This window comes from Mastomys coucha, unplaced genomic scaffold, assembly GCF_008632895.1.
Source record: "Mastomys coucha isolate ucsf_1 unplaced genomic scaffold, UCSF_Mcou_1 pScaffold12, whole genome shotgun sequence".
NCBI lineage: Eukaryota > Metazoa > Chordata > Mammalia > Rodentia > Muridae > Mastomys > Mastomys coucha.
In genome coordinates, this window is record NW_022196894.1 from 12,458,575 (window position 1) to 12,483,428 (window position 24,854).

General features: G+C 39.1%; 1 protein-coding gene across 1 annotated transcript in view; it reads left to right on the forward strand.

Annotated features, from left to right (window-relative positions):
- Positions 1–24,854, forward strand: part of Prkdc (protein kinase, DNA-activated, catalytic subunit) — a 204,043-nt gene that overhangs the window by 28,264 nt on the left and 150,925 nt on the right. Inside the window, exons 17-25 of the mRNA XM_031363186.1 lie at positions 1,267–1,379; positions 1,713–1,872; positions 2,550–2,636; positions 4,363–4,482; positions 4,879–5,038; positions 13,669–13,775; positions 16,395–16,485; positions 18,707–18,867; positions 19,481–19,630. Coding sequence (XP_031219046.1) covers positions 1,267–1,379; positions 1,713–1,872; positions 2,550–2,636; positions 4,363–4,482; positions 4,879–5,038; positions 13,669–13,775; positions 16,395–16,485; positions 18,707–18,867; positions 19,481–19,630 — 1,149 coding nt within the window. The remainder of the gene's footprint in view (positions 1–1,266; positions 1,380–1,712; positions 1,873–2,549; positions 2,637–4,362; positions 4,483–4,878; positions 5,039–13,668; positions 13,776–16,394; positions 16,486–18,706; positions 18,868–19,480; positions 19,631–24,854) is intronic.

Here is a 24,854-nt window from a genome sequence, read left to right on the forward strand (position 1 = left end):
AAAAAAAAAATAAATAAAAATAAAAATAAAAATAAAAAAAAAAATAATAAAAATAAAAAAAAGTCTTACTTAAAATTATAAGACCATTCACCTAAGGTGGACTGGACCTAGTGCCTTACTCTTGTAATTCTAGCACTGTAGAGATTACAGTTAGGAAGATTACCATGAATTCAAAGCCAGCCTGAGCTACACAGTGATTTCCATGTCAGTATGTCCCTGCTTCAAGGCATATATAAACGAATGTAAACACGAACCTCCCCTAAAGATGCTTCCTGGAACCATAGTAACAGCAAGCCCACCTACAACTTAGACCATGCTGATGTTGTCATCTGCCACCTCTGTGACACCTGGTCTGCCAGTCCCTTGACAGTTCTCACTTTGTGGTTTTTGTTTTGTTTGAAATACTGTCTACTATATAGCTTAGGGTGAGCACTTAACTCACAGTCCTGCATTGGACTCTCAAGTGCCAGGATTGTAGGATGCACTACCACACTGTGTTTGTACATTTCTTTCTTGTTTAACTTTAGAATTTGAGTACAAAAATTTCATCTTATAACGGATTTGAGAATATGACCTTAAAAATATGGTTAAAACTGAGCTGGGTGTGGTCTTAGATGTTTGTAATTCTAGTTCGTAAAGATATGGCGTTCAAGGCCAGCCTGTACTATATAGCAAATTTGAGGCTCATGGCTATAGAGTAGGACCTTGTCTTTAAAAAAATACATAAATAGAATAAAATGATGTATTTTTCAAAAATAATCATTTTTCATCTGTCTTATTATATATTATTTTTTTATGTAGGAATTAGAAACTGGTGCATCATTATTGGTTTTCTTTTTTTTTGAAGTTTGTCTCTGTCACGATGTCATTATTTTAAAAAATACTGCCCTTCCCTTATGTTGGCTATATGTTGGCTTCCAACCCTTGGAAGGCAGAAGCAGTACAATTGCCATGAGTTCAAGGGTGTAGCCTACTGTACAGAGTAAAACTTTGTCTCAAAAACGTTTCAAAATGGAAAGATAATGCTCTCCCCACCTTATATTTTGTATATATTTTGTATAATGCTCTCCCCACTTTTCTTATAAGTCCTTTGGTTTTTCTACTTCTGTTCCCATTCTTAAAATTCTTAAGGACTTGTTTATGTCTTCCTCACTTTTGTGTTCTTTCCATATAAAGCACTTCTGTATGGCAGTTTCATTGGACAGTTATTTGTTGAATGAATGATGTGGTAAATGGAACAGTTCTTGATCTGGGATGGTTTTTCAGGATGGAAGCACTGCTGATGTCTGGGTGATCCCAACTTCAGATCCAGCCGCTAACTTGCACCCTGCTAAACCAAGTGACTTTTCAGCTTTCATTAACTTGGTGGAGTTTTGCAGGTACTTTGTAGAATTTTAATTGTTTAAGAGTGAAAATCTGTTTAATAACTCTAATAGAGGAGATCTCTTGTACAAATGTAAGAGTTAAAATGGTAAATGACTTATAATCTAAAATTGCTTCTATAGACTTTTTAAATATTTCTAGCAGTTTAAACTTAGCTTTTTGAATATGTTTTTTCTGAAAAGTTAGAAGATCTCAGGCAGGAAAAAAGCATAAATATCCTTAAAGGTGCTGTAAGTGGAATTGTCCATTACTTTTAATGTCTTATGGTTTTACAGCTTAGTAAGAATTAATAGGATAAAACTTCCTCTTTAAATGTTTTGTCTTTATAGGGAGATTCTTCCTAAGAAGCAAGTAGGCTTTTTTGAGCCATGGGTGTACTCATTTACATATGAGTTAATTTTACAGTCTACACGATTGCCACTCATCAGTGGTTTCTACAAATTGCTTTCTATTGCAGTGAAAAATGCCAGGAAAATAAAATATTTTGAGGTAAGTGTTTCTTAGGAACCTGAACAATTCTTGTATTTCTTTTATAGCTCTTGTGTTTATAGAGTGCTTATGGCATATGTAGTTTTAAAGTCTAATTTTGATATTAAAAAGAAAACTGGTTTGTGGATGTTAATTAGAAGACTCTTAAAAAGTTAGTAGCATTTTCTACTTTGATTTTTAATCATCTGGATAACTATATAAGATTACCAACTCTTCAAAGTAATCCTGGGACCAAAATATTACTCTAAAAGTCCCAGATTTTCTCAAGATTTAGCTAGTCAGAGACACTTCTGGGAGTCTAAAAGACATTTGGGTTACAAACCCTTCAATGTCCTGGTGCCATGAAGTTTGGGAATGACTTAAGTTGTACAGCTGAAGGTCCTATTGGTCACACAGAAGCCTTGGGTGGAGCCAGTGTATTTTTTATTGGAAGATGAAGAAGGGATGGAGTTGACCATTACCTAAGCCTGGACAGTCCCTAACTTTTGTCCCTGCTCTGTTGTTACTTGGTATCTGTTGGAGTGCATCCTTGGAACTGAGTCTCCCTTCTCCTCCAAACTAGACTATGGCAACATGAAAAGGATCGATCCTCTGGAGAAAGATTGAGAACTGGGAGATGAGGGTGTGGAAGTTCTTGATTCTTGCTTGACATAATAATTTGCTGCTTTGTTTGACAGGGAATTAGCCCAAAGAGCCTGAAACATTCTCTTGAAGATACAGAAAAGTATTCTTGCTTTGTTTTATTTGCAAAATTTGGCAAAGAGGTAATAATTAAGTAATTTGTCTTAATGTGTTATAGGATCCTCTTAAATGAATGTTTAGTTTAAAAAATTCTAATGATTATCAACAACATAGTGATATATATATATATTTAGAGTTTTGTATTTGCTCATTTGTTTGAGATAGGGTCTCATTGTACAGCCTTAGCTGATTTGGAACTCACTGTGTACAGTAGGTTATCCTCAAATTCATAGAGATCTGTCTGCCTCTGCCTTCTGAGTGCTAGGATCAAAGGTGTATGTCGGCCAGGCAGTGGTGGCGCACGCCTTTAATCCCAGCACCTGGGAGGCGGAGGCAGGCGGATTTCTGAGTTCGAGGCCAGCCTGGTCTACAGAGTGAGTTCCAGGACAGCCAGTGTTACACAGAGAAACCCTGTCTCGAAAAAAAACAAAACAAAACAAAAAGGTGTATGTCATCAGGCCAGCTTTTTTTTCCCCTTCAGTTTTTGATATAATACATTTCTTTATGTGTTTATGGGTGCTTGTATATCGTGGTGTACATATGCATGTTAGAAGATAAATTACAGGAGTTGGTTCTCTCATGTCAGTATGTGGATGACAAACTGGTCAACAGTCTTGCTGACAAGCTCAATAATGTACTGACTCATTATTTCTCTAGCCTTGGAAATTGGTTTCTTAATTTCAGATTAGGAGTGAGGTTTTGTTCATATGCTTGATTGATGGTTTGCATACTGCTCAAGCAAATGATTTTTTCAGCTTTAATTAACCTGGTGGAGTTTTGCAGATATTTTGTAGAATTTTAAATTTATTGATGGTGGTAGTTTTTTGGCTTTTGTTTTTGTTTTTTTGTTTTAAATTTGCTTATTGTCTGTGCATATGACACATGTGGAGGTCAGGAAACAATCTGCAAAAGCCAGTTTTCTTCCACACTGGGTGTCCTAGGCCGGTCTCACTTTGTCAGACATGATGGCAAGTGCTTTTTCTTACTGAAGTATCTTTCTGGCTACTTTATGTGACAGGGTCTTGAAGTGTAGCCCAGGCTGTCCTTGAGCTTCCATTCCTCTCTCCTCAGGTAGGTAAATATTGGGTTGACATATTTGTCTTAGTAGCAAGGTCTTTTAAAAGCTTAATACAGGAAATCACTGCCTCAAAAATTACTTAAGTCCTCAGGAAAATAATTCATTTGAGTGATGACAATTCAAATATAATAACAATATATTAGCCTATATTAATAAATAATTAATAAATTATTTATATATCCATAAGTTAATAATGGATTTCATTGTGACATTTTTGTATCTTCCCATAATGTACATTGATCATATCTCACCCCTTTTCTTAGCTTTATAAAAAGGGGAAGCTTTATATAAAAAGCTTTACATAAAGGGGAATAAGTACTTAAACAAATTAACATTTTCTGGAAATTAGCATTTAGTTGCTTTTTTTTTGTTGTTCCCCCACTCCCCCAAGACAGGGTTTCTCTGTGTAACCCTGGCTGTCCTGGAACTCACTCTGTAGACCAGGCTGGCCTCGAACTCAGAAATCCACCTGCCTCTGCCTCCCAAGTGCTGGGATTAAAGGCATGTGCCACCACTGCCCGGCAGCATTTAGTTTTTAAGCAGATATAGTTATGACGAATAAAGGCTGCATGCTTGTTTTTCGCATTTAAGAAGAGGCTGAATATTTTTAGTTTTCAAATTGTAAACTGTATTCTGAAACACAGCCTTTTTGTGTGCTCTTTCTTGCTCAGGTATCAGTTAAAATGAAGCAGTACAAGGATGAACTGTTGGCTTCCTGTTTAACCTTTGTTCTGTCCTTGCCACCTGACATCGTTGAGCTGGATGTTAGAGCCTATGTTCCTGCATTGCAGGTAGGTGTGTTTTCCTGAGTAGACCCTTACCTTTGATCAGCACTTTGTTTCCTAGAGTACATGGAAATGCCAAGTTAAAGCAGGTGCTCACCCAGCAGTGAGCTTGAACATTCCCTAGCTGGTAGGTTTGTAATAATAGACGTTGCTCTGTTCCTCCCCTACAAATTGCCCTGAGGATTGTGTCTTGTATGTGTTGAAAGCCTGCAGTCCATCCCCAGCCATGGACTGCTGTTGTTTGTTCTCCTCTGGTGTTTTGAACTATGTCCTCTAACTTTTAACAGTTTCTCAGGGCTAACAATAGAAGGTATATCAATGAGAAACAAAAATAATTGATGGATTTTCCTTTCCAAGTCTTTAATTGCTATTTCAATTTTCCCTGTTTGTATTGACATATAGATGGCTTTCAAGCTGGGCCTGAGCCATATGCCACTGGCAGAAATAGGTCTACATACCCTTAAAGAATGGTCAGTTCACATTGATAAGTCTATAATGCAGCCTTACTACAAAGACATTCTCCCCTGCCTTGATGGATACCTGAATACTTCAGCCTTATCAGGTAAGTTTTACAGAAATTGGGAGGAATATCATAAATAAAATTGGAATGTGCTAATAAAGTTGATCTTGTATTTTTTGAGTTGTAAAGTTCCATCACAGAATAATCAAAGTGTGTGGGGTTGGTTTTTCTTTAATTTGTCATTTCTTGGATGATTTGTAAATATTTTATAAACTGCAAGGAAAATGAAGCTTATTTGGAGACTATAATTTAACTACAAGATTTCTCTCTTTCCTTTCCCTCCCCACTGTCCTTTAAATACATTGCCCGTTTATTCACTGTCAGTACATGCATATATGCAAATACTCATGTATTCCTATTACCTGTTGGACCCCTATAATGTTACTTGTTTGTATCATCATGGCTGACCATTTGGCACTGGACATCTAAGTGGTGTGCCTTTCCTTGAGAAGACCACTTCTACCCCCAGCTTTCCTCAATTGCCTGTAGTTTTTTTCTGTAGGGTTGAGGTCATGCAGGTTTTTCTCTGTCCTGTTTGTCATGTTCATTGGTGTCATTCTTGTTCAGCTAATGTTAGGGCAATCATGTTGGTAAAGTCTTTGTGGGTGTAACTTCTGATATTGCTAGGAGACATGATATCATTGCAAACGCCCCGAACCTCTGGTTATTACAGTCTTTCTGTTGTCTCTTTGGCAGGATTCCTTAGCCTTAGGTGTTGTAGTACTCTATACATGTCTCCACTGGGACAGGGCCCAAAATTTTTGCATTATGATTGGTTGTGGTTTTTTTGTAGTAGTCTCTGTTTATTGCTGAGAGAAGTTTCCTTGATGAGGGTTGAAGATTACACTTACCTGTGGGTATAAGGACACATGTTTATAGATTGTTGTTAGGGATTATCCTGGTTTACTAAATTCATAGTTATAGGTTCTTCTCCAGTAACATTGACTTCACTGTTACTTGATTAGTTAGCTAGGTTTCCAGTACCAGGCATGGTTTCCTATTGTGGAGTTCTTACAGGTTTTTTTCTTCTTTTTCTTTCTTTCTTCTTTTTCTTTTCTTTCTTCTTTTTCTTTTCTTTCTTTTTTTTTTTTTTTTTTTTGAGATCCTAAGTTAAATTATAGAGCTATTGGTAATACCAAGGTATGTAGGTTTGTAGTACCAGGCATGGTTTACCATTGTTGAGTGGGTCTTAAGTCAACATGGAGTTGTATATATGTGTACCACTAGTCACTCTTAGAGTTATCATGCCCTGCTGGTTATTGATGTGGCTCATAAGCATCATAGCAGGGAATAGCGTCCATTGTCTTCTTCCTTTGAGAACCTGGATGGTACCTTTTGATACCATGAAAGCCAGGCCTCAGGGAGAGGACATTGAGGTCAGCTCCAGTTCAGGAGTCTCTGGACCCTGTTTCTGAAGTGCATGATTTGCTTAGCAGTAGGGACCTACCTTCTCCCCCTGGTTAGTAACAATAGGCTCTTCTGGCTATCAAAGTTTCTATTGAGAAATCAGCTGTTATTTCTGATTTCTGATATAGTTTCCTTTATATGTGACTTGGTCTTTTTTTTTTTTCTCTTGCTGACTTCAACACACTTTCTTTTTTTAGTATGTTTAGTGATATGATATGCCATTAGGATTTAGTTTCTGGTCTTGTCTATTTGGTATTCTTTGAATGGATATATCTTTCCTCAGATTGGGAAAGTTTTCTTTAATGACTTTGTTGAAGATCTGGCCTATGCCATTGACTTCGGATTCTTCTCCTTTATCTATACCTATAATTAAAAGGTTTCATTTTTTCATAGTATCCCACATTTTGTTTGTCTTTCCCACGTTAAAAATGTTTTCATGCTTCTCGTTCATTGCTTTGAGCTATTCTGTATTCTGCTTGATCCATTCTGCTTGTTTTCTGAAGTGACAATTGTGGAATTTTGGTTTATTTTAAAAACACAGAAATATTATAAGAATACCTTTTCATTTTAATCCCAGGTGTGAGAAATGGGGCTGCTTCAGATTGTCCACAGAAGCTACTCCGATGTGCCTCATGCTCTAGCAGGAGTGTGGTTTTTTTTATAGCTGCAAATAGTTTCTGCGATTGGGTGATGTTTGAAATTCTGGGGACCTTTTGGATGGTCTATAAATGCTAGGACTCCCAAGAGTGCTATGGGTTGTTGGTTGTTGTTGGTCTCTGTTTCAGTAGTCATGTGCAAGGAAGAAACAAGAGGAAGAAAATAGATACTCCGATGGCAAAGATTGAACTTGGCCCTAGGAACTCAATACTTTTATTCAGCAGGAAGTGGTCCAGGAATAATGTCACCACCCCCTTTCTGACCTGTGACTTTATTCAGGGATCTCTTTTCTTTCCTCTCTGTCTTTTTTTTCTCTCTTACCTCATGTTATGGGGTTGAAGGGGTACAGAAGAGTAGAAGAATGAAGAATCCACAAAGTACCAAAGATGGGCAACTGCTTTCCTTTGGGTTTCTTGTTTAAGCTATGTGGTTTTCAATTCCATGTTCATTTCAGTCTGAGTCTTCAGTGTTTCTGTTTCTTGATTGAATTCTATTTTAAGTCATTTCTATCAGGTTTACTTCTATATTTTCTTGGGCATGACTCTGGGCATTTATTTAAGCTTATTTTTCCTGATTTCATTAATCTGTCTCTTTGTGTCTTCTTTAAAGGCTTCAAATTCCTTGTGAAGTTTAAGATTGTCCTTTTACAGTCTGTGTCTTGGAGTTCATCTAGGTAATTCTCATTGGTAAGACTAGTAGGTTTGAGAGAGAAGATATGGGCTTATTTGTTCATATTGTTGTTATTCTTGAGGTAAGAGCTGGGCATGTGGACTTCCTTTTTTTAGCTCTGCATTATGGACAGAGCAGGTTGGGGCAGAAGAGAAAATATGGGGCATATTGGTTCTAGAAGTTGGAAATGGCTTTTTTGCATTGAAGTGATGTGGACAGATAGGATATGCTTCATGGTCTAGGCCTGGTGTTTGACAGAAGTTAGGAGTTAGTAGAAAGTTTGGCTACGATATGGTTTGGCCCTACGTGTTGGGAATTGGTAGGGTGGATCCAGGCCCAAACCTATATAGGTCTATTGCATTGAAGGCCCTGTAGAACATAGTAGGCTGCATTGGTTGTTAGATCTATGCTATAAATGTGAAAGTCAGGGTCACTCAACAGAGTACATCCTGGAGGAGAAAATGGGAAGTCTGGGTATGAAATGAGGTGGTGGAGGTGGCACAGAGTGACCTGTAAATGGGTGCTGGTAGGTCAGGTCCTGACAGAAGCTGAGGGGTCAGTTGATGCAGGCTTAGGTGGGTAGCCAGACTAGACTATGGGACTCAGGCTAGATCTGACTGGTTTCTGAAAAATGATTAGTAGGTTGGAAGGACTGTTTACAATTCTAGACCCTGAAGGGAGGACATAGGAAATCTGGGTATGGAATAGGGTGGTGGAGTTGGCATAGAGGGACCTCTGTGTGAGTAGATGCAGGTTAGGTGGGTCCTAACACAAACCTAGAGCTTGGTGGAGATGAAGGAGGAGGAGGTAATAGGACATGGAATATGGGACTCTGTGGAACCTTAGAAGTCCTCATTTAGTTCTATTGTTTCAGGAAGTTTAGAAGATGCAATCTTGATTGAGATAAGTTTTTCCTTGGGAGTGGCCTCTGAAAGTTTTATGGCTTAGACCTACTTCCAGTTTACTCTCTTTCTTTTATATTTGTGGTTGAGATGTTATTTCTCAGCCATAACTCACTCATCACTCTGGAACCGTAGCTTAAATAAACTCCTTTATAAGTTGCTTGGTAATGGTGTTTATCACAGTAATAGGAAAGTAGCTTAGATAGTCCCTAACTGGTCAGCAGCCCTAAACCCAAACACATTGTCTCTACCCATTGTTGAAGTCTAGGAGTCACCTCACAAACTACATGAACACTGATCTCAGTCAGATAAGGATAGTTTATGCCTCCGGACTGATCAAGGGTTACAAATCCAGACTGGGGAGCTGGTTGCAATCTTGAGTCAAGATCCTACCAGATTTTTAAGCCAAAAATCCACAAGCATCAGTGCCAAGTTATTCTACCAATCAGGATTTAGGGACAGGGGATTTCCTTAGGAACATGTCTTTGTTGTACACTTGTCTTGCTCCCATTAGTTAGGGTATTCAACTGTGGCAGGGGACTTGTCTTGTCTAACATTTATTATGCCAATCAGAATGTCAGTCACCCATGTACATGTTTCTGCCAAGTAGGATGCCAGTTCCCAGGGAGGTCTTGGGAACTTTTTTTTTTTTTTTTTTTTTTTTTTTTTTATGTGTATGAGTACACTATAGCCATCATGTGTGTGGCTGCTGTTGGACTCAGGACCTCTGCTGGCCCCGCTCTGGTGTAATTTGCTGCAGCTGTCTTCAGACACACCAGAAGAGGGCGTCCGATCTCATTACGAGTGGTTGTGAGCCACCATGTGGTTGCTGGGATCTGAACTCAGGACCTTCGGAAGAGCACTCAGTGCTCTTGCCCACTGAGCCATCTCGCCAGCCCAGGTCTTGGGAACTTAAGCTTTACTCAACCCTACTCAAAATGAGAGTCTTATTCGGAATAGATGCAGGTGTCTCTCTTATATTGGGATCCATCCTAGGGGCAGCTTATAAAGGCTTATAAAGGTTGGCTCAGGTCTAAGCTTATTGTGGGTAATTATACAAAGAAGCTCTACTGTCTTCTATTGTGATTGGTTTTTGAGGGCATAGAACATAACAGAATATGTAATCAGCTTGCACATGAGAAAGTTTCATAGTAAAAACAGAAGCAACATGAGAAAATTTCTTTATAATTTTATTAATAGCACAAAATGGCAGGCTAGTCAGGTAGCAGTTATCTAGGCATTAACCAGCTTCCAGGACATAAGGAAAATCAAATTTAAAAAAGTAATAAAATCAAGTTAAGAACTAGAGAAACCAAGGTAGTGGCAATCAGGATTTTTGAGAGCCAAAGATTTGCTGAACTAAGCCATACCCACCATGCAACTTATAACTACTGACAAAGAACTCACAGCTATAGAATAACAATAGAAAATCCACATCTATCAAAGATTTTATTTAACTAAGCAGTTAATAAGAGAAACAACTGGATGTTACAACTGGTTCCCATAACCTGAATTAAAAAAAAAAAACAATAAGTTTTTAAATTCATTTGTGAGCCAGATGATGATGGCTTGCACGCCTTTAATCCCAGCATTCAGGAGACAGAGGCCAGCGGGTCTCTGAGTTTGAGGGTAGCCTTGTCTGCAGAATGAGTTCCAGGACAGCTAAGGGCTACACAGAGCCCTGTCTTGAAAAACAACAACCACGAAACAAAACAAAACTGTATTTGTGTCAAAGCTTCATGAGGAACAATAATATTACTGTTTCTTTCTTTTTTTTTTTTTTGTATAAAATATATTGTATTTGGAGATGGGAGGGTATGAATGAGTAAATTTGTGAATTCTTTCTTTCCACCTTGTGGGTCCAAAGGATTAAACTCAGGTCATCAGGCTTGGCAGTAAGATACCCACAAGGTATCTCAGCTGTCCATACTTAAAGTCTTAGAGCATCCTCCCTTAAAGTACTGTTGTAAGGCAGTAATAAATAAAATGTATAAATGGAAAACTTTTCTGAATAACTTAGAACTCAGCTGCCAACCTGTTGCCGCTCTACCCTTCAATATGCGTTTCCTACATCAAAGCTGTGGCTATACTTAACCCTGCAAAAAAACATTCAGATCAGGACATTGGTACAAATGTGATTGACATTTACTCCTTAGATTCTTAAGGAGTTGTATTTATAAACATTTTTATATATTAGTTTATGTATCACATGTCCATTTGGGTTTTTCTAATGTTTTCTCATGATTAGATTTGTTGGCATTCAGGAATTGCCACACCAATCATATGAACACTGATCCTAGTTAAGTAAGAATAGTTTATTGAGGAGAGACTGAAGGAAAGGCCATCCAGAGACTGCTCCTACCTGGGGATCCATCCTATTTACAGTCACCAAATCTAGACACTATTGTGGATGCTAAGAAGTGCTTGCTGACAGAAGCCTGATATAGCTGTCTCCTGAGAGGCTCTTTCAGAGCCTGGCAAATACAGAGGCAGATGCTCACAGCCAACCATTGGACTGAGCATGGGGTCTCCAAAGGAGGAGTTAGAGAAAGATCTGAAGGAGCTGAAGGGCTTTGTAACCCATAGGAAGAATAACAATATCAACCAACCAGACCCCCCCCTAGAGCAACCAGGAACTAAACCACCAACCAAAGAGTACACGTGGAGGGTCCCAGCTGCACAGAAGATGGTCTTGTCAGACATCAATGGGAGAAGAGGTCCTTGGTCCTGGGAAGGCTCCATGTCCCAATGTAGGGGAATGCCAGGGCAGGGAGGCGGGAGTGGGTGGGTGGGTGGGTGAGTACCCCCATAGAAGCAAGGGGAGGGCCAATGGGGTAGGGGGGTTCCGGAAGGGAAACTGGGAAAGGGGATAACATTTGAAATGTAAATAAATAAAATATCCAATAAAAAAACCTCAGACATACCAAAAACAAACAAACAAACAAAAAGAATAGTTTATTGAACAAACACCCCACGACTGAACATTCAGAACCACAAAAAGAACTCAAAAGCCTAAATGTGGTACCAGTCTGTTGTCAGGGCAGGCTTATAAAGGAAAAAAACAAAGTGAGTTCATATGCAGGTGCAGGAAGTGTTGCCTAGTGGTCAGCTCTAAATCTAGCCATTTTAGACATAATAGTTCATGTTGCCCTTTAACTTGATGTGTCCTACGTAAAGCTTTGTGCAATTTCTTAAGGTTAACAAACCTCATACAGAGCATACAGGAAATAGCACAATATGTGATCCATATGAAGTGCTCTGAGGCAAATTATTTTTCTGTGTCAGTGACTGACAGGCATATCACAGCAACAATATGAAACAGCTAGCAGGCATGGGACAAAATGGCTCCAGCAATGCTGGGAGAGGGGGCAGGGATCAAACCATAAAAAATTCAGGTTAGTGACGTGGTATTCCTCCCTTGAAATCTGACCCACTATTAAGAGATTTGTTTTTGTTTTTTTGTTTGTGTTTTTCACTTTTCCTTAATGAATCTATATTTGTCCTACTCAGATAAAAATTTTAAAAAAGAGAGTGATGGTGTTTGAGGTAGTTCAGTGGGCAGTAACCTCCAGGCTCACGACCTGAGTCTATTGCTCTAGACTCAAGTGATGGAAGGAGAGAACCAAACAAGTTGTTCTCTGGCCACCATATACATGCTTTGGCACAAGTGCATCCTGTGATTAAAAAGCACGACTCTCATCTTCTGTTGTTGTTTGGTTGGTTGGTTCCTTGTTTTGGTTGGTTTTCGAGACAGCGTTTCTCTGTGTTGCCCTGGCTGTCCTAGAACTCACTGTGGAGACCAGGCTGGTCTCAAACTCAGACATCCGATTGTCTCTACCTCCCAAGCACTAGGATTAAAACTGTATGTCACTATTTCCTGGCCACAGATCTCATCTTAAAGGGAAATAAGAGATTGTTTATTTTGGAGCTATTTTGAGTGACCATACCCTAGGAACACAGCTTTAAGTAACCCTCAAATTCCATGTTCCGATGTGGAAGCAGTTTCACACAGTTTTTATAGTTTTACAGTACTGAGAAAGTCCTAAATCAAGGCGTTTAAAATACATTGATAGGTACACCAGAGAGGCAGGCACAAAGAGGTGGGAGAAGCTTCCTTATAGGCTCAAGAGGCCCTCTGATGGCATTCTTCGCTTTTGGATTGGTAGAACTAGTTGCAAATGTCCTAGGTTTTTTTAATCTATTGTCACAAGATAGTAGTTCTAAGGTGGGCAAGGAATAACAGTTCTAGAGGGCCAGAACTAACCAGTGTCTAGACCTGCAGCATTCCAATGTCTCCATAGTACTGAGATTCTAATACACCCGTCAGATTCTGTGGACAGTTTCCATTCACAGTCTCAACCCCCAAGTAAAATAAACTTTAGGACAAACACTGTAAATACTATTGTTCTTCATGAAAACTTTGCTCATAATAGCTTTAGTGTCTATTCATAGTTTTTCCTGAGTTGTTTATTATTGTGATAGTTATAGAATGATAGTCTTTGCTTCCATTACTCTTTTTTTTAAAAGATGTATTTCTTAACTTCATGTACGTGAGTACACTGTTGCTGTCTTTAGACACACTAGAAGAGGGCATCAGTTCCCATTACAGGTGGTTATGAGCCACCATGTGGTTGCTGGGAATTGACCTCAGGACCTTTGGAAGAGCAGTCAGTACTCTTAACCACTGAGCCGCCTCTCCAGCCTGCTTCCATTACTCTTTTCACTCAATTTAGCACTCTTCTAGAAGAAACAACTCTCCTTTCCCACCTTAGTAGAAACTTAAGAAATCTCATGTTTTTAGGGATTTGATTATGGGGCTTGGCTTGTCATGGGTTTGGCTTGTGTCTAAGGTGGAAAGACTAACTCTTACTACCGCAAAATGGTCAGTCTCTTTTAAGTGCAGCTTACCCAGAGGGGCTTCTTTTATTGACAGTGATATTCAAAAGACAGCACATCTGAATAGGAACACTTTGTGTTCCTATTTCATAATGTGGTGTAAATGTTGCTTAAAATGTTTTTCTTGTTTACTGCCCACAGATGAAACCAAGAGCCACTGGGGAGTGTCAGCGCTGTCCCGGGCTGCCCAGAAGGGATTTAATAGAAATGTAGTGAAGCATCTGAAAAGGACAAGACGTACTTTGCCCGTAAGAAATCCTTTCTTTTTCTTTACCTTAAGTAATTAAGAGATTAACTTATACTGGGCAGTAGTGGCACACGCCTTTAATCCTAGCACTTGGGAGGCAGAGGCAGGACGATTTCTGAGTTCAAGGCCTGGTCTACAGAGTGAATGCCAGGACAGCCAGGGCTACACAGAGAAACCCTGTCTCAAAAAACAAAAACAAACAAACAAAAAAATAGAGATTAACTTATGAAAATTAAAAAATCTTCATTTAAAGGTTAGTTTTATTTGCATACAAATTTAGAGTATGACCTAGGAATAATTTTGGTATCTCTTCAGCAATGATAACAGCCGACATTAACTATTTGATTTCCTGTCTCGATTGTGCTTTCTTTGCTGTCCCTCCTTTCCATAGTGAAGGCTGTGTGGTTCCCATTCAGCAAGTGAGTCAGAACACTGAAGGGGCATGTAAGACCGATGTGTCCTTACAGAAGTGTGCATTAGGTTAAATTCACTCCCGGTTTTCTATATGATGATTTGCTTCCGTACTTGCTTTGCTTTGTGCTTTAGGTGATATTATCTTGGCTAGTTTGTTGTTGTTGTTGGTTTTTCCTTAATTTATTGTAAGGTAGGATCAGAAAAATACAAAGAAAATTAATTTCGTTTGGAAAAAGTATTTTTTGCTTGAAATCATCATAAAATTGAAAGCCTCAGTAAAAATTCTTGGGTATGTATATTTAGTTTTGGAAGTTTTTGATTGAAAGACTAAATAAAACTAGAAATATTTTCTTTAAGTTTTTGAATAATTTTATCGTATTTAAACAGTGGTATAACATTACTTGAACATATCAGTATTTGTAAACAAAATTTCTTTATAGTTACACAATATCTATTTCCTAAGCATGGATGCAGGGCCTAAACCTTGCTGTGAAGAGACACTATGACCAAGGCAACTCTTGTGAAAGAAAGCGTCTAATTAAGGGCTTGCTTATAATTTCAAAGGTTTAGTCTCTTACCACTGTGGCAGGGAGCATGGTGGCATGAAGGCAGACATGGTACTTTTCTTTAAATTTTTTGTTTTGTTTTGTTATTCTATTTATTTATTCATTCATTCATTTATTCATTCATTTACTTATTTATGTATATGAGTATATTGTAGCTGTACAGATGGCCGTGAGCCATCATGTGTGTGGCTGCTGGGAATTGAACTCAGGACCTCTGCCAGCCCTGCTCGCTCCGGCCCCGCTCGCTCCGGTGTAATTCACTGTAGCTGTCTTCAGGCGCACCAGAAGATGGCGTCAGATCTCTCATTACACATGGTTGTGAGCCACCATGTGGTTGCTGGGATCCGAACTCAGGACCTTCGGAAGAGCAGTCAATGCTCTTATCCACTGAGCCATCTCGCCAGCCCTTGTTTTGTTTTTCAAGACAGGGTTTCTTTATATAGCCCTGGCTGTCCTGGAACTCACTCTGTAGACCAGGTTGCCTTGAATTCAGAGATCTTCCTGCTTCTGCCTCCCAAGTGCTGGGCCTAAAGGTGTGCATCACCAATGCCTAGCTCTTTAAACGTTTTATCATTATGAGTTCTGGACTTAGTTTTATTATACTCCCTGGTGCCCTCAAACTGTATATTTTTATTTTCTTTGGTTAGCGTGTTCCTTTTCATTATAGGTCTGTATAAGAATGACCACTAATAGTCACATGCCACATGCTGTCTTTTGAAGTCTCCTCTGCTAGTACCATTAATTCAAAACTTAATTTACTCTCAGGCAGATTTTTTTTGTAGATATTGGCAGAAAACAGTTTCATTCTTCACTAAAATAGCACAAGAATGGTCTCTAGGCCACTTACTATTATCCTTCTCCTCTGAATCCCCTTGAGTTGGGTGGCCATAATCTATATTGCTCTACTGAACCAGTGTTTTCAGATGAGCAATGCATGATTGTAACAAAGAAAAAGCAAAATTCATTCAAAGTGCAAGATATATGAATTTAGCATATTAGAGTGTACATAAAAGCAAAATTCATTCAAAGTGCAAGATATATGAATTTAGCATATTAGAGTGTATGTAAAAGCTCATTGGTAAGGCTTCGAATTCTACCTTACATGATATGGAGGATAATTAGTGAACTAAGATGACTACAAAGTGCTGCTTGCTCTTCTGCCTACACCCGTGGATGAGCTCTGTGGCTCCTTTGAATACAACTAAAGCCTTTGTATTAATACAAAGCAGATCCACTCTTCTGATTGCTTTTGCTTTGAAAAACACCAAATTTTCATGAAAGTATGTTGTTTTTTTAACATAACATTGGGTTAGCATTATTTAAAAGATACCTTTTAAAAGTTTGAATTTCTAAAGTAGTATTTAGGAGTGTGTCCCTTATAATCAAAAGTGCTTTGAGAGTTCTTGGTACTTCTTTAGAGTGTAAAGGATCTTCCCAAAACTTTGGAGCTGCTGGCATTATGCTGGACATCCATCTATAAAATTGGGAGAGTTATGTCTTGTAAGGATTCTCAGTAGCATTGATAGTACTATTGTACAGAATTTACATAACTATTAGGAGATATTAATAATAGGTAATCTTTCCTCTTCACTTTAATTTTAAACTCATTTATCATGTTTATCAACTGAACACATTTTCAGGATGAAGCTCTGTCCTTAGAAGAAATAAGAATTAAAGTCGTCCAAATACTTGGATCTCTGGGAGGACAGATAAACAGGAATCTTGTGACAGGTAAGCTTCCTAACGTAACCCTAGAGATACGTTTGTGCCTGGAGTGGACCACGTGCCTGTTTACTCTTCACCAGCTCTTCTAGCATGCTTCTGATGATGTCAGAGCCACCTGCCAGTGAGCGCTGACAGCCTGTGCTCAGACATGCCGTGCCCAGCTCTCTATTATTGCCACTGTTGTCCTGAACATCGGTTTGGGCTATCAGAACATAGTATTCTATTTCAGATTTCCTTAAAACTGATCAGTTTCTCTTCACCCTGTCTGGTCACATTCAGAATCTGAAATCATACATTGTTTGCACTTTTTAAAACTTGTTGGAGCCTCAAGTTGATTAGCTCAAGAGACTTTATGTCTTCTTCTCTCTCTCTTTTCTGACAAGAATGAACTATGCAGCCTAGACCGGGTGGCCTGGAGCATGCTATACAGACTAGGCAGACTTCAAACATAGAAAGAGCTGCCTGCTTCTGTCTCTTCAGTGCTTGCCTTAGAGGGTGTGCAACCATGCTGGGCTATCAAAGACTTCTTAATCTTTGCAAGTAGCACCTTCTGGCCTTAGGTTGTGGACAGCACCCCCCAGCAGTGTCCTGTGGGAGAACATTAAACTTAATATTCTTGGTTTTGTGTTTCTTTTCTTTACATTTTTTTAGATTATTAATTTTACATGTTTTGCCTGAATGTCTATATATGTACCACATTAATTAATGCCTGGTGTCACGGAGGTCAGAAGAGGGCATCTGATCCCCTAGAACTGGAGTTACAGATGATTGTGAGCCACAGTGCAGGTGCTGGGAACCAAACAAAGGCCCTCTGCAAGACCAACAAGTGCTTTGAGCACTGAGTCCTCTCTCCAGTGCCTAAACGTAATATTTTAATATGTAGATATTTTTAGAGGTTTTTTTTTTTTTTCTTTTTTGGTTTTTCGAGACAGGGTTTCTCTATATAGCCCTGGCTTTTCTGGAACTCACTCTGTAGACCAGGCTGGCCTTGAACTTAGAAATCCACCTGCCTCTGCCTTCCAAGTGCTGGGATTAAAGGCGTGTACCACCACTGCCCGACCTAGAGTGTTTTTATATTAGAAAATCTCAGCTGTTTTTACTTTTGAAGTTTGGTGTTAACTGGAGATTTTTAGTTACTTAAGAAATTAGAACCTATATTTGGAAAGTATTTTTAAAAGAAAATTTTGGTGGTGTTTGCTTGTATGTGCATGCACTGGTACATGTGCATATGGAAGCCTGAGACTGATGTCAGGGGTCTTCCTTAATCACTCTCTACCTTACTCTTAGAGGCAAGATCTCTCAGTTGAACTAAGGGCCTGCCTGTCTATCTAGGCTGCCATGTTCACCCAGTATTTACTTGTTGGCTTGTAATCTAAGCTCTGGTTCTTAAGCATGTATGGAAAACACTTATCCACTGAGCCACCTCCCTAATCCCTTTAAAAGAGGAGATATGTTTTTGTTGAGAAAAGGTCATCAGGGGCTGGAGAAATGACTCAGTGGTTAAGAGCACTGACTGCTCTTCCAGAGGTCCTGAGTTCAAATCCCAGCAACCACATGGTGGCTCATAACCATCTCTAATGGTATCCAATGCACTCTTCTGGTGTATGTCTGAAGACAGCTACAGTGTACTCATAAAAATAAATACATCTTTAAAAAAAGAGAGAGAGGGCTGGTGAGATGGCTCAGTGGGTAAGAGCACTGTCTGCTCTTCCGAAGGTCATGAGTTCAAACCCCAGCAACCACATGGTGGCTCACAACCATCTGTAATAAGATCTGATGCCCTCTTCTGGTGCTGTCTGAAGACAGCTGCAGTGTACTCATTATAGAATAATAAATACATCTTTAAAAAAAAAAGAGAGAGAGAAAAGGTCATCAGTAATCTTGGCTGGCCTGGAACTTATACAAGGATGCCCCTGCTTCTGCCTCCCAGTGCTAAAATTAAAGGCATGCTCACCACAGCTGGCAAAAAGGAGATTTTTTTTTCAAATATACTTATTATTTTCTATCCTGTTTTAAGTAGCTGTCACTGAATTTGCATATTCCTATTGAATAATGGGTTTTAGTTCATTTAAATTTAGAAGTAACAGCTTCAAGGGTTTTTATATTCTTATATAACTAAAGCAGAAAAAGGGAAAGAAAAATGCTTTAAAAGTATCCTAATTTAGCTAATGAGCTATAAGAGGAAAGATCTTGAATTAAAACCACTCTTCTAACACTCTTTCATCAGCTCCATCGGGAGAAAGGATGAAGAAGTATGTGGCGTGGGATAAGGAGAAGAGACTCAGCTTTGCAGTACCCTTCCAAGAGATGAAGCCTGTCATTTATCTGGATGTCTTTCTGCCTCGGGTCACTGAATTGGCTCTTTCTGCTAGTGACCGACAAACTAAAGTATTTTCTATTTCATTTTATTCATTGTTTATAGTATATTGCTTTAAAAACATTTACATGTTGGTTTAGCTCTTCTAATATCATTACTTTTAAATGTTTTCAGAAGTAGGTGTCATTGATAAATGAAAATTAAGTATAAATCCTCGTAATAAATAATAACCTGCAACAGAAAATGCAATGCAAAGTATGTTTAAAAATAATGCTTGGGAAGCGTTTGATTATTACCTTAACTTTAGAGATTGGGAACACAATCTCAAATGTTACCACTAATACATACATTTTTAATGTGCTTCCAAAATGTACTTATTAAAGTGATATTTACAAATGAAGCCAGGATGTGTAGTTCTAAACTGTGTGAAATAGATTTCTTATGAATGTATTACCTTCAGAGTCTGAAGTTTTTAAATTTCAATTCTTAACTCTTGGATAAAGATTAAAATGAATGCAAGTATCAATTATATATAAAAACTACTATTTCCAGTTTCTTCTTTGGAGTACACAGTAGTTACCATAATAAGTTTTTTCTCTTAAATGGCTAATTAAAGAAAAAAACTTCAGAATATTCTTTTGTAAATGTGGTAACGAAAGCTCTGTTGAACTTGATCCCTCTTAGGTAGCAGCTTGTGAACTCTTACACAGCATGGTTATGTTTATGTTGGGAAGAGCCACTCAGATGCCTGAAGGTCAGGGGTTGCCTCCCATGTACCAGCTTTATAAGCACACGTTTCCTGTGCTGCTTCAACTTGCATGTGATGTGGATCAAGTAAGTATGTGGTTAAGATCTAAGCAACTGTAAAAACTCCAAAAAGATATGATCTCAAACTGGGCATGGTAGTACACTCCTGTAATCCCAGAGCTTGGAAGATACAGGAGGATTGAAGTACTTGCGGGGCCAAAACACCAAAAGAAAAGAAAGTGTTTTCATTAGAAGTCACTGCTGCCCTGTACAGTCTAAGGTACTTGGTGCAATGACCTGGGGATTGGAACATTTTTTAAATTACATTTTACTATTTTGGGGAGGGGCAGGTTTTGAGACAGGATTTCACTGTGAAGCCTCGGCTGTCCTGGCCCTCCTTTGTAGACAGGCTCACCTTAAACTCAGAGATCTGTCTGCCTTTGCCTCTGCCTCTGCCTCCCAAGATTAAAGTCATCAGTGACTATGACTTGCTACACTTTAAATTTTTTTATTTTAACTTACCTTATGTTATTTTTATTGAAAATGGAGTTTTTTCAAAAAATATTCTCTATAGTTTCCCCTCCCCTAATTTCTTCCAGACCCTCCACATCCATCCCAATTCACACCCTTTCTATCTAATTAGAAAGCAGGCATCTTTAGAAAGAAAATAGTAGGGCTGGAGAGATGGCTCAGCGGGTAAGATCAGCGACTGCTCTTCCGAAGGTCCTAAGTTCAAATCCTAGCAACCACATGGTGGCTCACAACCACCCGTAATGAGATCTGGCATCCTCTTCTGGTGTGTCTGAAGACAGCTATAGTGTACTTAATTATAATAATAAATCTTTAAAAAAAAAAAAAGAAAGAAAATAGTAATAAAACCAAAACCAACCAACCAAACAAAAAAACAGAAAAAAATATGGAGGCAGAGAAAAGGGACAGGTAACACAGATGTAAAGACACGTATATAAAAATCTTATAAAAGAAAATTAAAAAGCTTTATGTGTGAGCTTGTTTTGTGTTGGTATCTTGCTGGGCATGAGACCTGCCCTTAAATGTGGTTTGTGTACCCAGTGAGACTTGAGTGGAGGAGCTAATTGTTCCTTTTCAAGCAGTTATCAATTGGAGTGAGTTGTCTGGAGGACAGATGGCTAACAGTCCTGTTGTGGCTGGAAGGCCTCGTTTCCTTGGTGTTTTCTGTTGCCGCTGGCTCCTGAGTTCTTTCCACCCCCCTTGTACAGTTCCCTGAGCCCTAAGGGGAGAGAGTTGATGGATAGGTACTATTTAAGACTTAGTGTTCCAGTGTCTCTTGCTCTCTACACATTGTCCAGTTGTAGGTCTCTTGCATTTGTTTCCATCTGCTGCAGGAGGAAGCTTCTCTGATGATGGCTAAGCAAGAGGGATCTATGAAGATAGCCTAATGTCATTAGGAGTCATTTTATTGCTATATTCCTTTAGCAGAATAGTAAAGTATTCAGTTTTCCCCTAGATTCTTGGCTTTGCAAGCTCTCAGCTATCTGAGCAGTGTCATGAATGTATTCCATGTCATGGAGTGGGCCTTAAATATAATCAGATAGTGGTTGGACCTACATCTCTTTTGAACTATAATTCCAGTGTATTTTGTGAGCGGGTCACCATTGTAGATTGAAGGGTTTGAAGTTGGGTTGGTGTTTACTGTTCTCCAGTGGTGTGTAGAGTCCTTTCCAGGACCACGATCACTAGTTTCTAGGTGTGAAGGCTCTAGCTAGATCCCAGTTTAACTTCTCCATGTTCAGTGAGTTATGTAGGTGTTGACTTCAGCAGTAGGGCCTTATCATTAGTTTCTGGACAGCAACCAGTAGCCTTGGCAATAGCCTATATTATTTGGAGGTTCCCATAGTACCAAGCACCTTGGCCAACAACTATGTTAGATGTAATTTATTCCCAGTACTGGAAGCTTCACATGGTGATGAGGGATATCTAGTTGGGGCTGTGTCTCACCTGTTATTTGGCAGTTTTATTTAAATTGCCTTCATATATGTATATATTTTAGGAAGCTTCTAATGTATTAGGTTTCCATATGACCCCTCAAGTGGCCCTTAGTTTTAGCTGTCCCTTCCTATATCCCCTCCTTTCTCCTCCTCCTTCCTTCCCTGTTTTTTCCTCCCATTCTAGTGAACTTTCCCACCCCGCCCCATCCATCTTTACCTGTGGATTCTCTTTCCCCTTCCTATGGAGATTCTCCCTTCTCCCCTAGTATCTTATGCTATATTTGAACACTGTGGTTGTACAGATTGCATTTGCTCATTGAAGATTTAACACCTAACATCCACGTATAATATCACATATAATATATGTAATAATAATATGTATACATGCTATATTTGTCCTTTTCTGTCTTGTTACCTCACTCAGGATGAATTTTTTTTCCTTTTTTTTTTTTGTTTTTTGTTTTTTGTTTTTTGTTTTTTGTTTTTTCGAGACAGGGTTTCTCTGTATAGCCCTGGCTGTCCTGGAACTCACTCTGTAGACCAGGCTGGCCTCGAACTCAGAAATCCACCTGCCTCTGCCTCCCAAGTGCTGGGATTAAAGGTGTGCACCACCACCGCCCGGCTGAATTTTTTTTTTCCTTAATGTCATCCATTCTCTAGGGAATTTCATGATTTCTTTTCTTTCTTTTGTTTCCCTTTTTTGAACAGCTGAATAATATTCTGTTGTGTAACTGTGTGTCTATTTTTTCTCTATCTCTTTTTGTTTTTTGTTTTGTTTTGTTTTTTTTCCAGACAATGTTACTCTGTTGTAGTCTTGACCATCCTGGGACTTTTTCTGTAGGCCAGGCTATCCTCAAACTCAGAGATTCTCCTGTCTCTGCTTCCCAAATTCTGGGATTAAAGGTGTACCCCATTACCGGGCATTGTACCAAATTTTCTTTATTCATTCATCAGTTGGTGAACATATAGGTTGTTTCCAATTTCTGACTCCAATTTCCAGTTATTAGACTATAGTGTCAGTTAACAGAGTTGAGCGAGTATTTCTGTAGTTAGATGTAGAGAGACCTTTGGGTATATACCCAGGAGTGGTATAGCTGGATCTTGGCATTTATCTATTTCCAGCTTCCTGAGGAACTGCCACACTGATTTCCATAGTGGCTGTACAAATTGCACTCTACCATCGATGGATGAGTGTTGTTCTTATTCTACCAGTATGAGCTGTCATGAGCTTGGTCACTCAGATAGGTGTAAGATGAAATCTCAAAATAGTTTTGATTTGTATTTCCTTGATGACTTCAGATGTTGAACATTTCATTAAGTGTTTCTTAGCTATTTGTGTTTAATCTTTTGGGACCTGTATTTAGATCTGTAACCCATATTTGCATTGGGTTATTTCCTTGATGTCTAGTTTTTCACTTCTTTAATATTTTAGATGTTTGCCCTGTCAGATGTGTTATTGGTAAAAATCTTTTCTCATTTTGTAGGCTGCTGCTTTGACCAAATGCTGTTTTCCTTTGCTATGCAAAAGCCTTTCAGTTTCATGAGATCCCATAAGTTGTTGCTCTTAGTGCCTGGGCTATCAGTGTTCTGTTCAGAAAGCCTTTTCCTGTACCATTGAGTTCAAGACTATTCCTCACCTTCTCTTCTGTCAGAGTCAGTGTATCTGGCCTCATATTAAGGTCTTTAATCCATTTGGAGTTGAGTTTTATGCAGGGTGATAAGAATGGGTCTAATTGCATTCTTACACATGCAGCAATCTAGTTTGACTAGCACCATCTTTTAAGGATGCTATCCTTATTCCAATGTGTATTTCTGCATTTCTTATTAAAAAAATCTGGTGAACATATCTGGGTCTTTAGTTCAATTCTGTTGACCAGCACGTCTATTTTGATAACAATGCCATCCTGTTTATATTACTATAGCTCTGTAGTACAGTTTGGGATTGGGGATGGTGATACCTCTAGCTATCCTAATTTTTTTTTTTGTTTTTTGGTTTTTCCGAGACAGGGTTTCTCTGTGTAGCCCTGGCTGTTCTGGAACTCACTCTGTAGACCAGGCTGGCCTTGAACTCAGAAATCAGTCTGCCTCTGCCTCCCAAGTGCTGGGATTATAGGCCTGCGCCACCACCACCCGGCCTGGATGTTTTTTTGTGTGTGTGTGTTTCCATGTGAAGCTGAGAATTAGCCTCTTAATTTCTGTCAAGAATTGTCTTGTAACTTTGATGGAGATTTCATTTAATCTGCAGATTGCTTTTCTATAGAACAGCCCTTAAATTAATTCTACCAATCCATGGGAATAGAAGACCTGTCTGTCTTCTTGTATCTTAAATTTCTTTCTTCAGCCGGGCAGTGGTGGCACACGCCTTTAATCCCAGCACTTCGGAGGCAGAGACAGGCGAATCTCTGAGTTCGAGGCCAGCCTGGTCTACAGAGTGAGTTTCAGGACAGCCAGGGCTACACAGAGAAACCCTGTCTCGAAAAAAACCAAAAAATAAAATAAAATAAAATAAAATAAAATAAAATAAAATAAAATAAAATAAAATAAAGGTCTTTTTCTTGTTCTTCAGCTATGTTCAATACTCAGGGTTTGCTGTAATAGGTTTGCTGGTCTCAAGTGGAGACATCATGTCCTGACTGCTATCTTTTCTTGTCTTTGTCGTGTGGGTGTTTTGCTTTTTGGTTTCTGTTGCTCTCTCTCTATATCTCTTTCTTAGGAGTCTTAGGAGAGTGTGCTGGCCATGTTTTGACTGGGACAAATTCTTCTGTGCTGCTAGTAGGTGTGGCTTCTGGAGATTGGGATTTGATACATAAGAGTGAATATGGGCTGTGGGAAAGGACTGAGGTGTCGTCCCCAGGAGGAAAGAAGACAGAGTGTTCCACCATGATCTCTTTAGTCCCTTGAGGATGGGAGCAGAGAGTGAGGGGAGGATACAGAAGCAGAGGTCTGCTACAGAGACAGGGATGAGACTGCTGCGCTGACTTTGGAGGAATGGAGGGAGAAGTGAAGATCTGCAGTTAGCCTACCTGCTTTCCAGGCTAGAGTGGCCAGTAGCTTTCCATGGAGTGCCTATTGTAGCTGGGCAGGGAAAGCAATGAGAAGGCAAAGGGAAGTTAAGAAAGGAAGATCTCTGGGGTCCATTGGGTATGGGGCAGGAGCCTGGGGGTAGGGGAAGAAGACTGCAGTAGAGATTCTGGTGCTGAGTTGGGGATGAGGTTGGGAGTGCATCTTAAGGAGCAGAGAGAAAGGTGAATATCTGCAGTTAACCTTCCTGCTTCCCTGGTCAGCTTGTGGATTGTGTTTCTTGATCCATTCTGTCTGTGCCTTTAGATTGAAGAATTGACAGC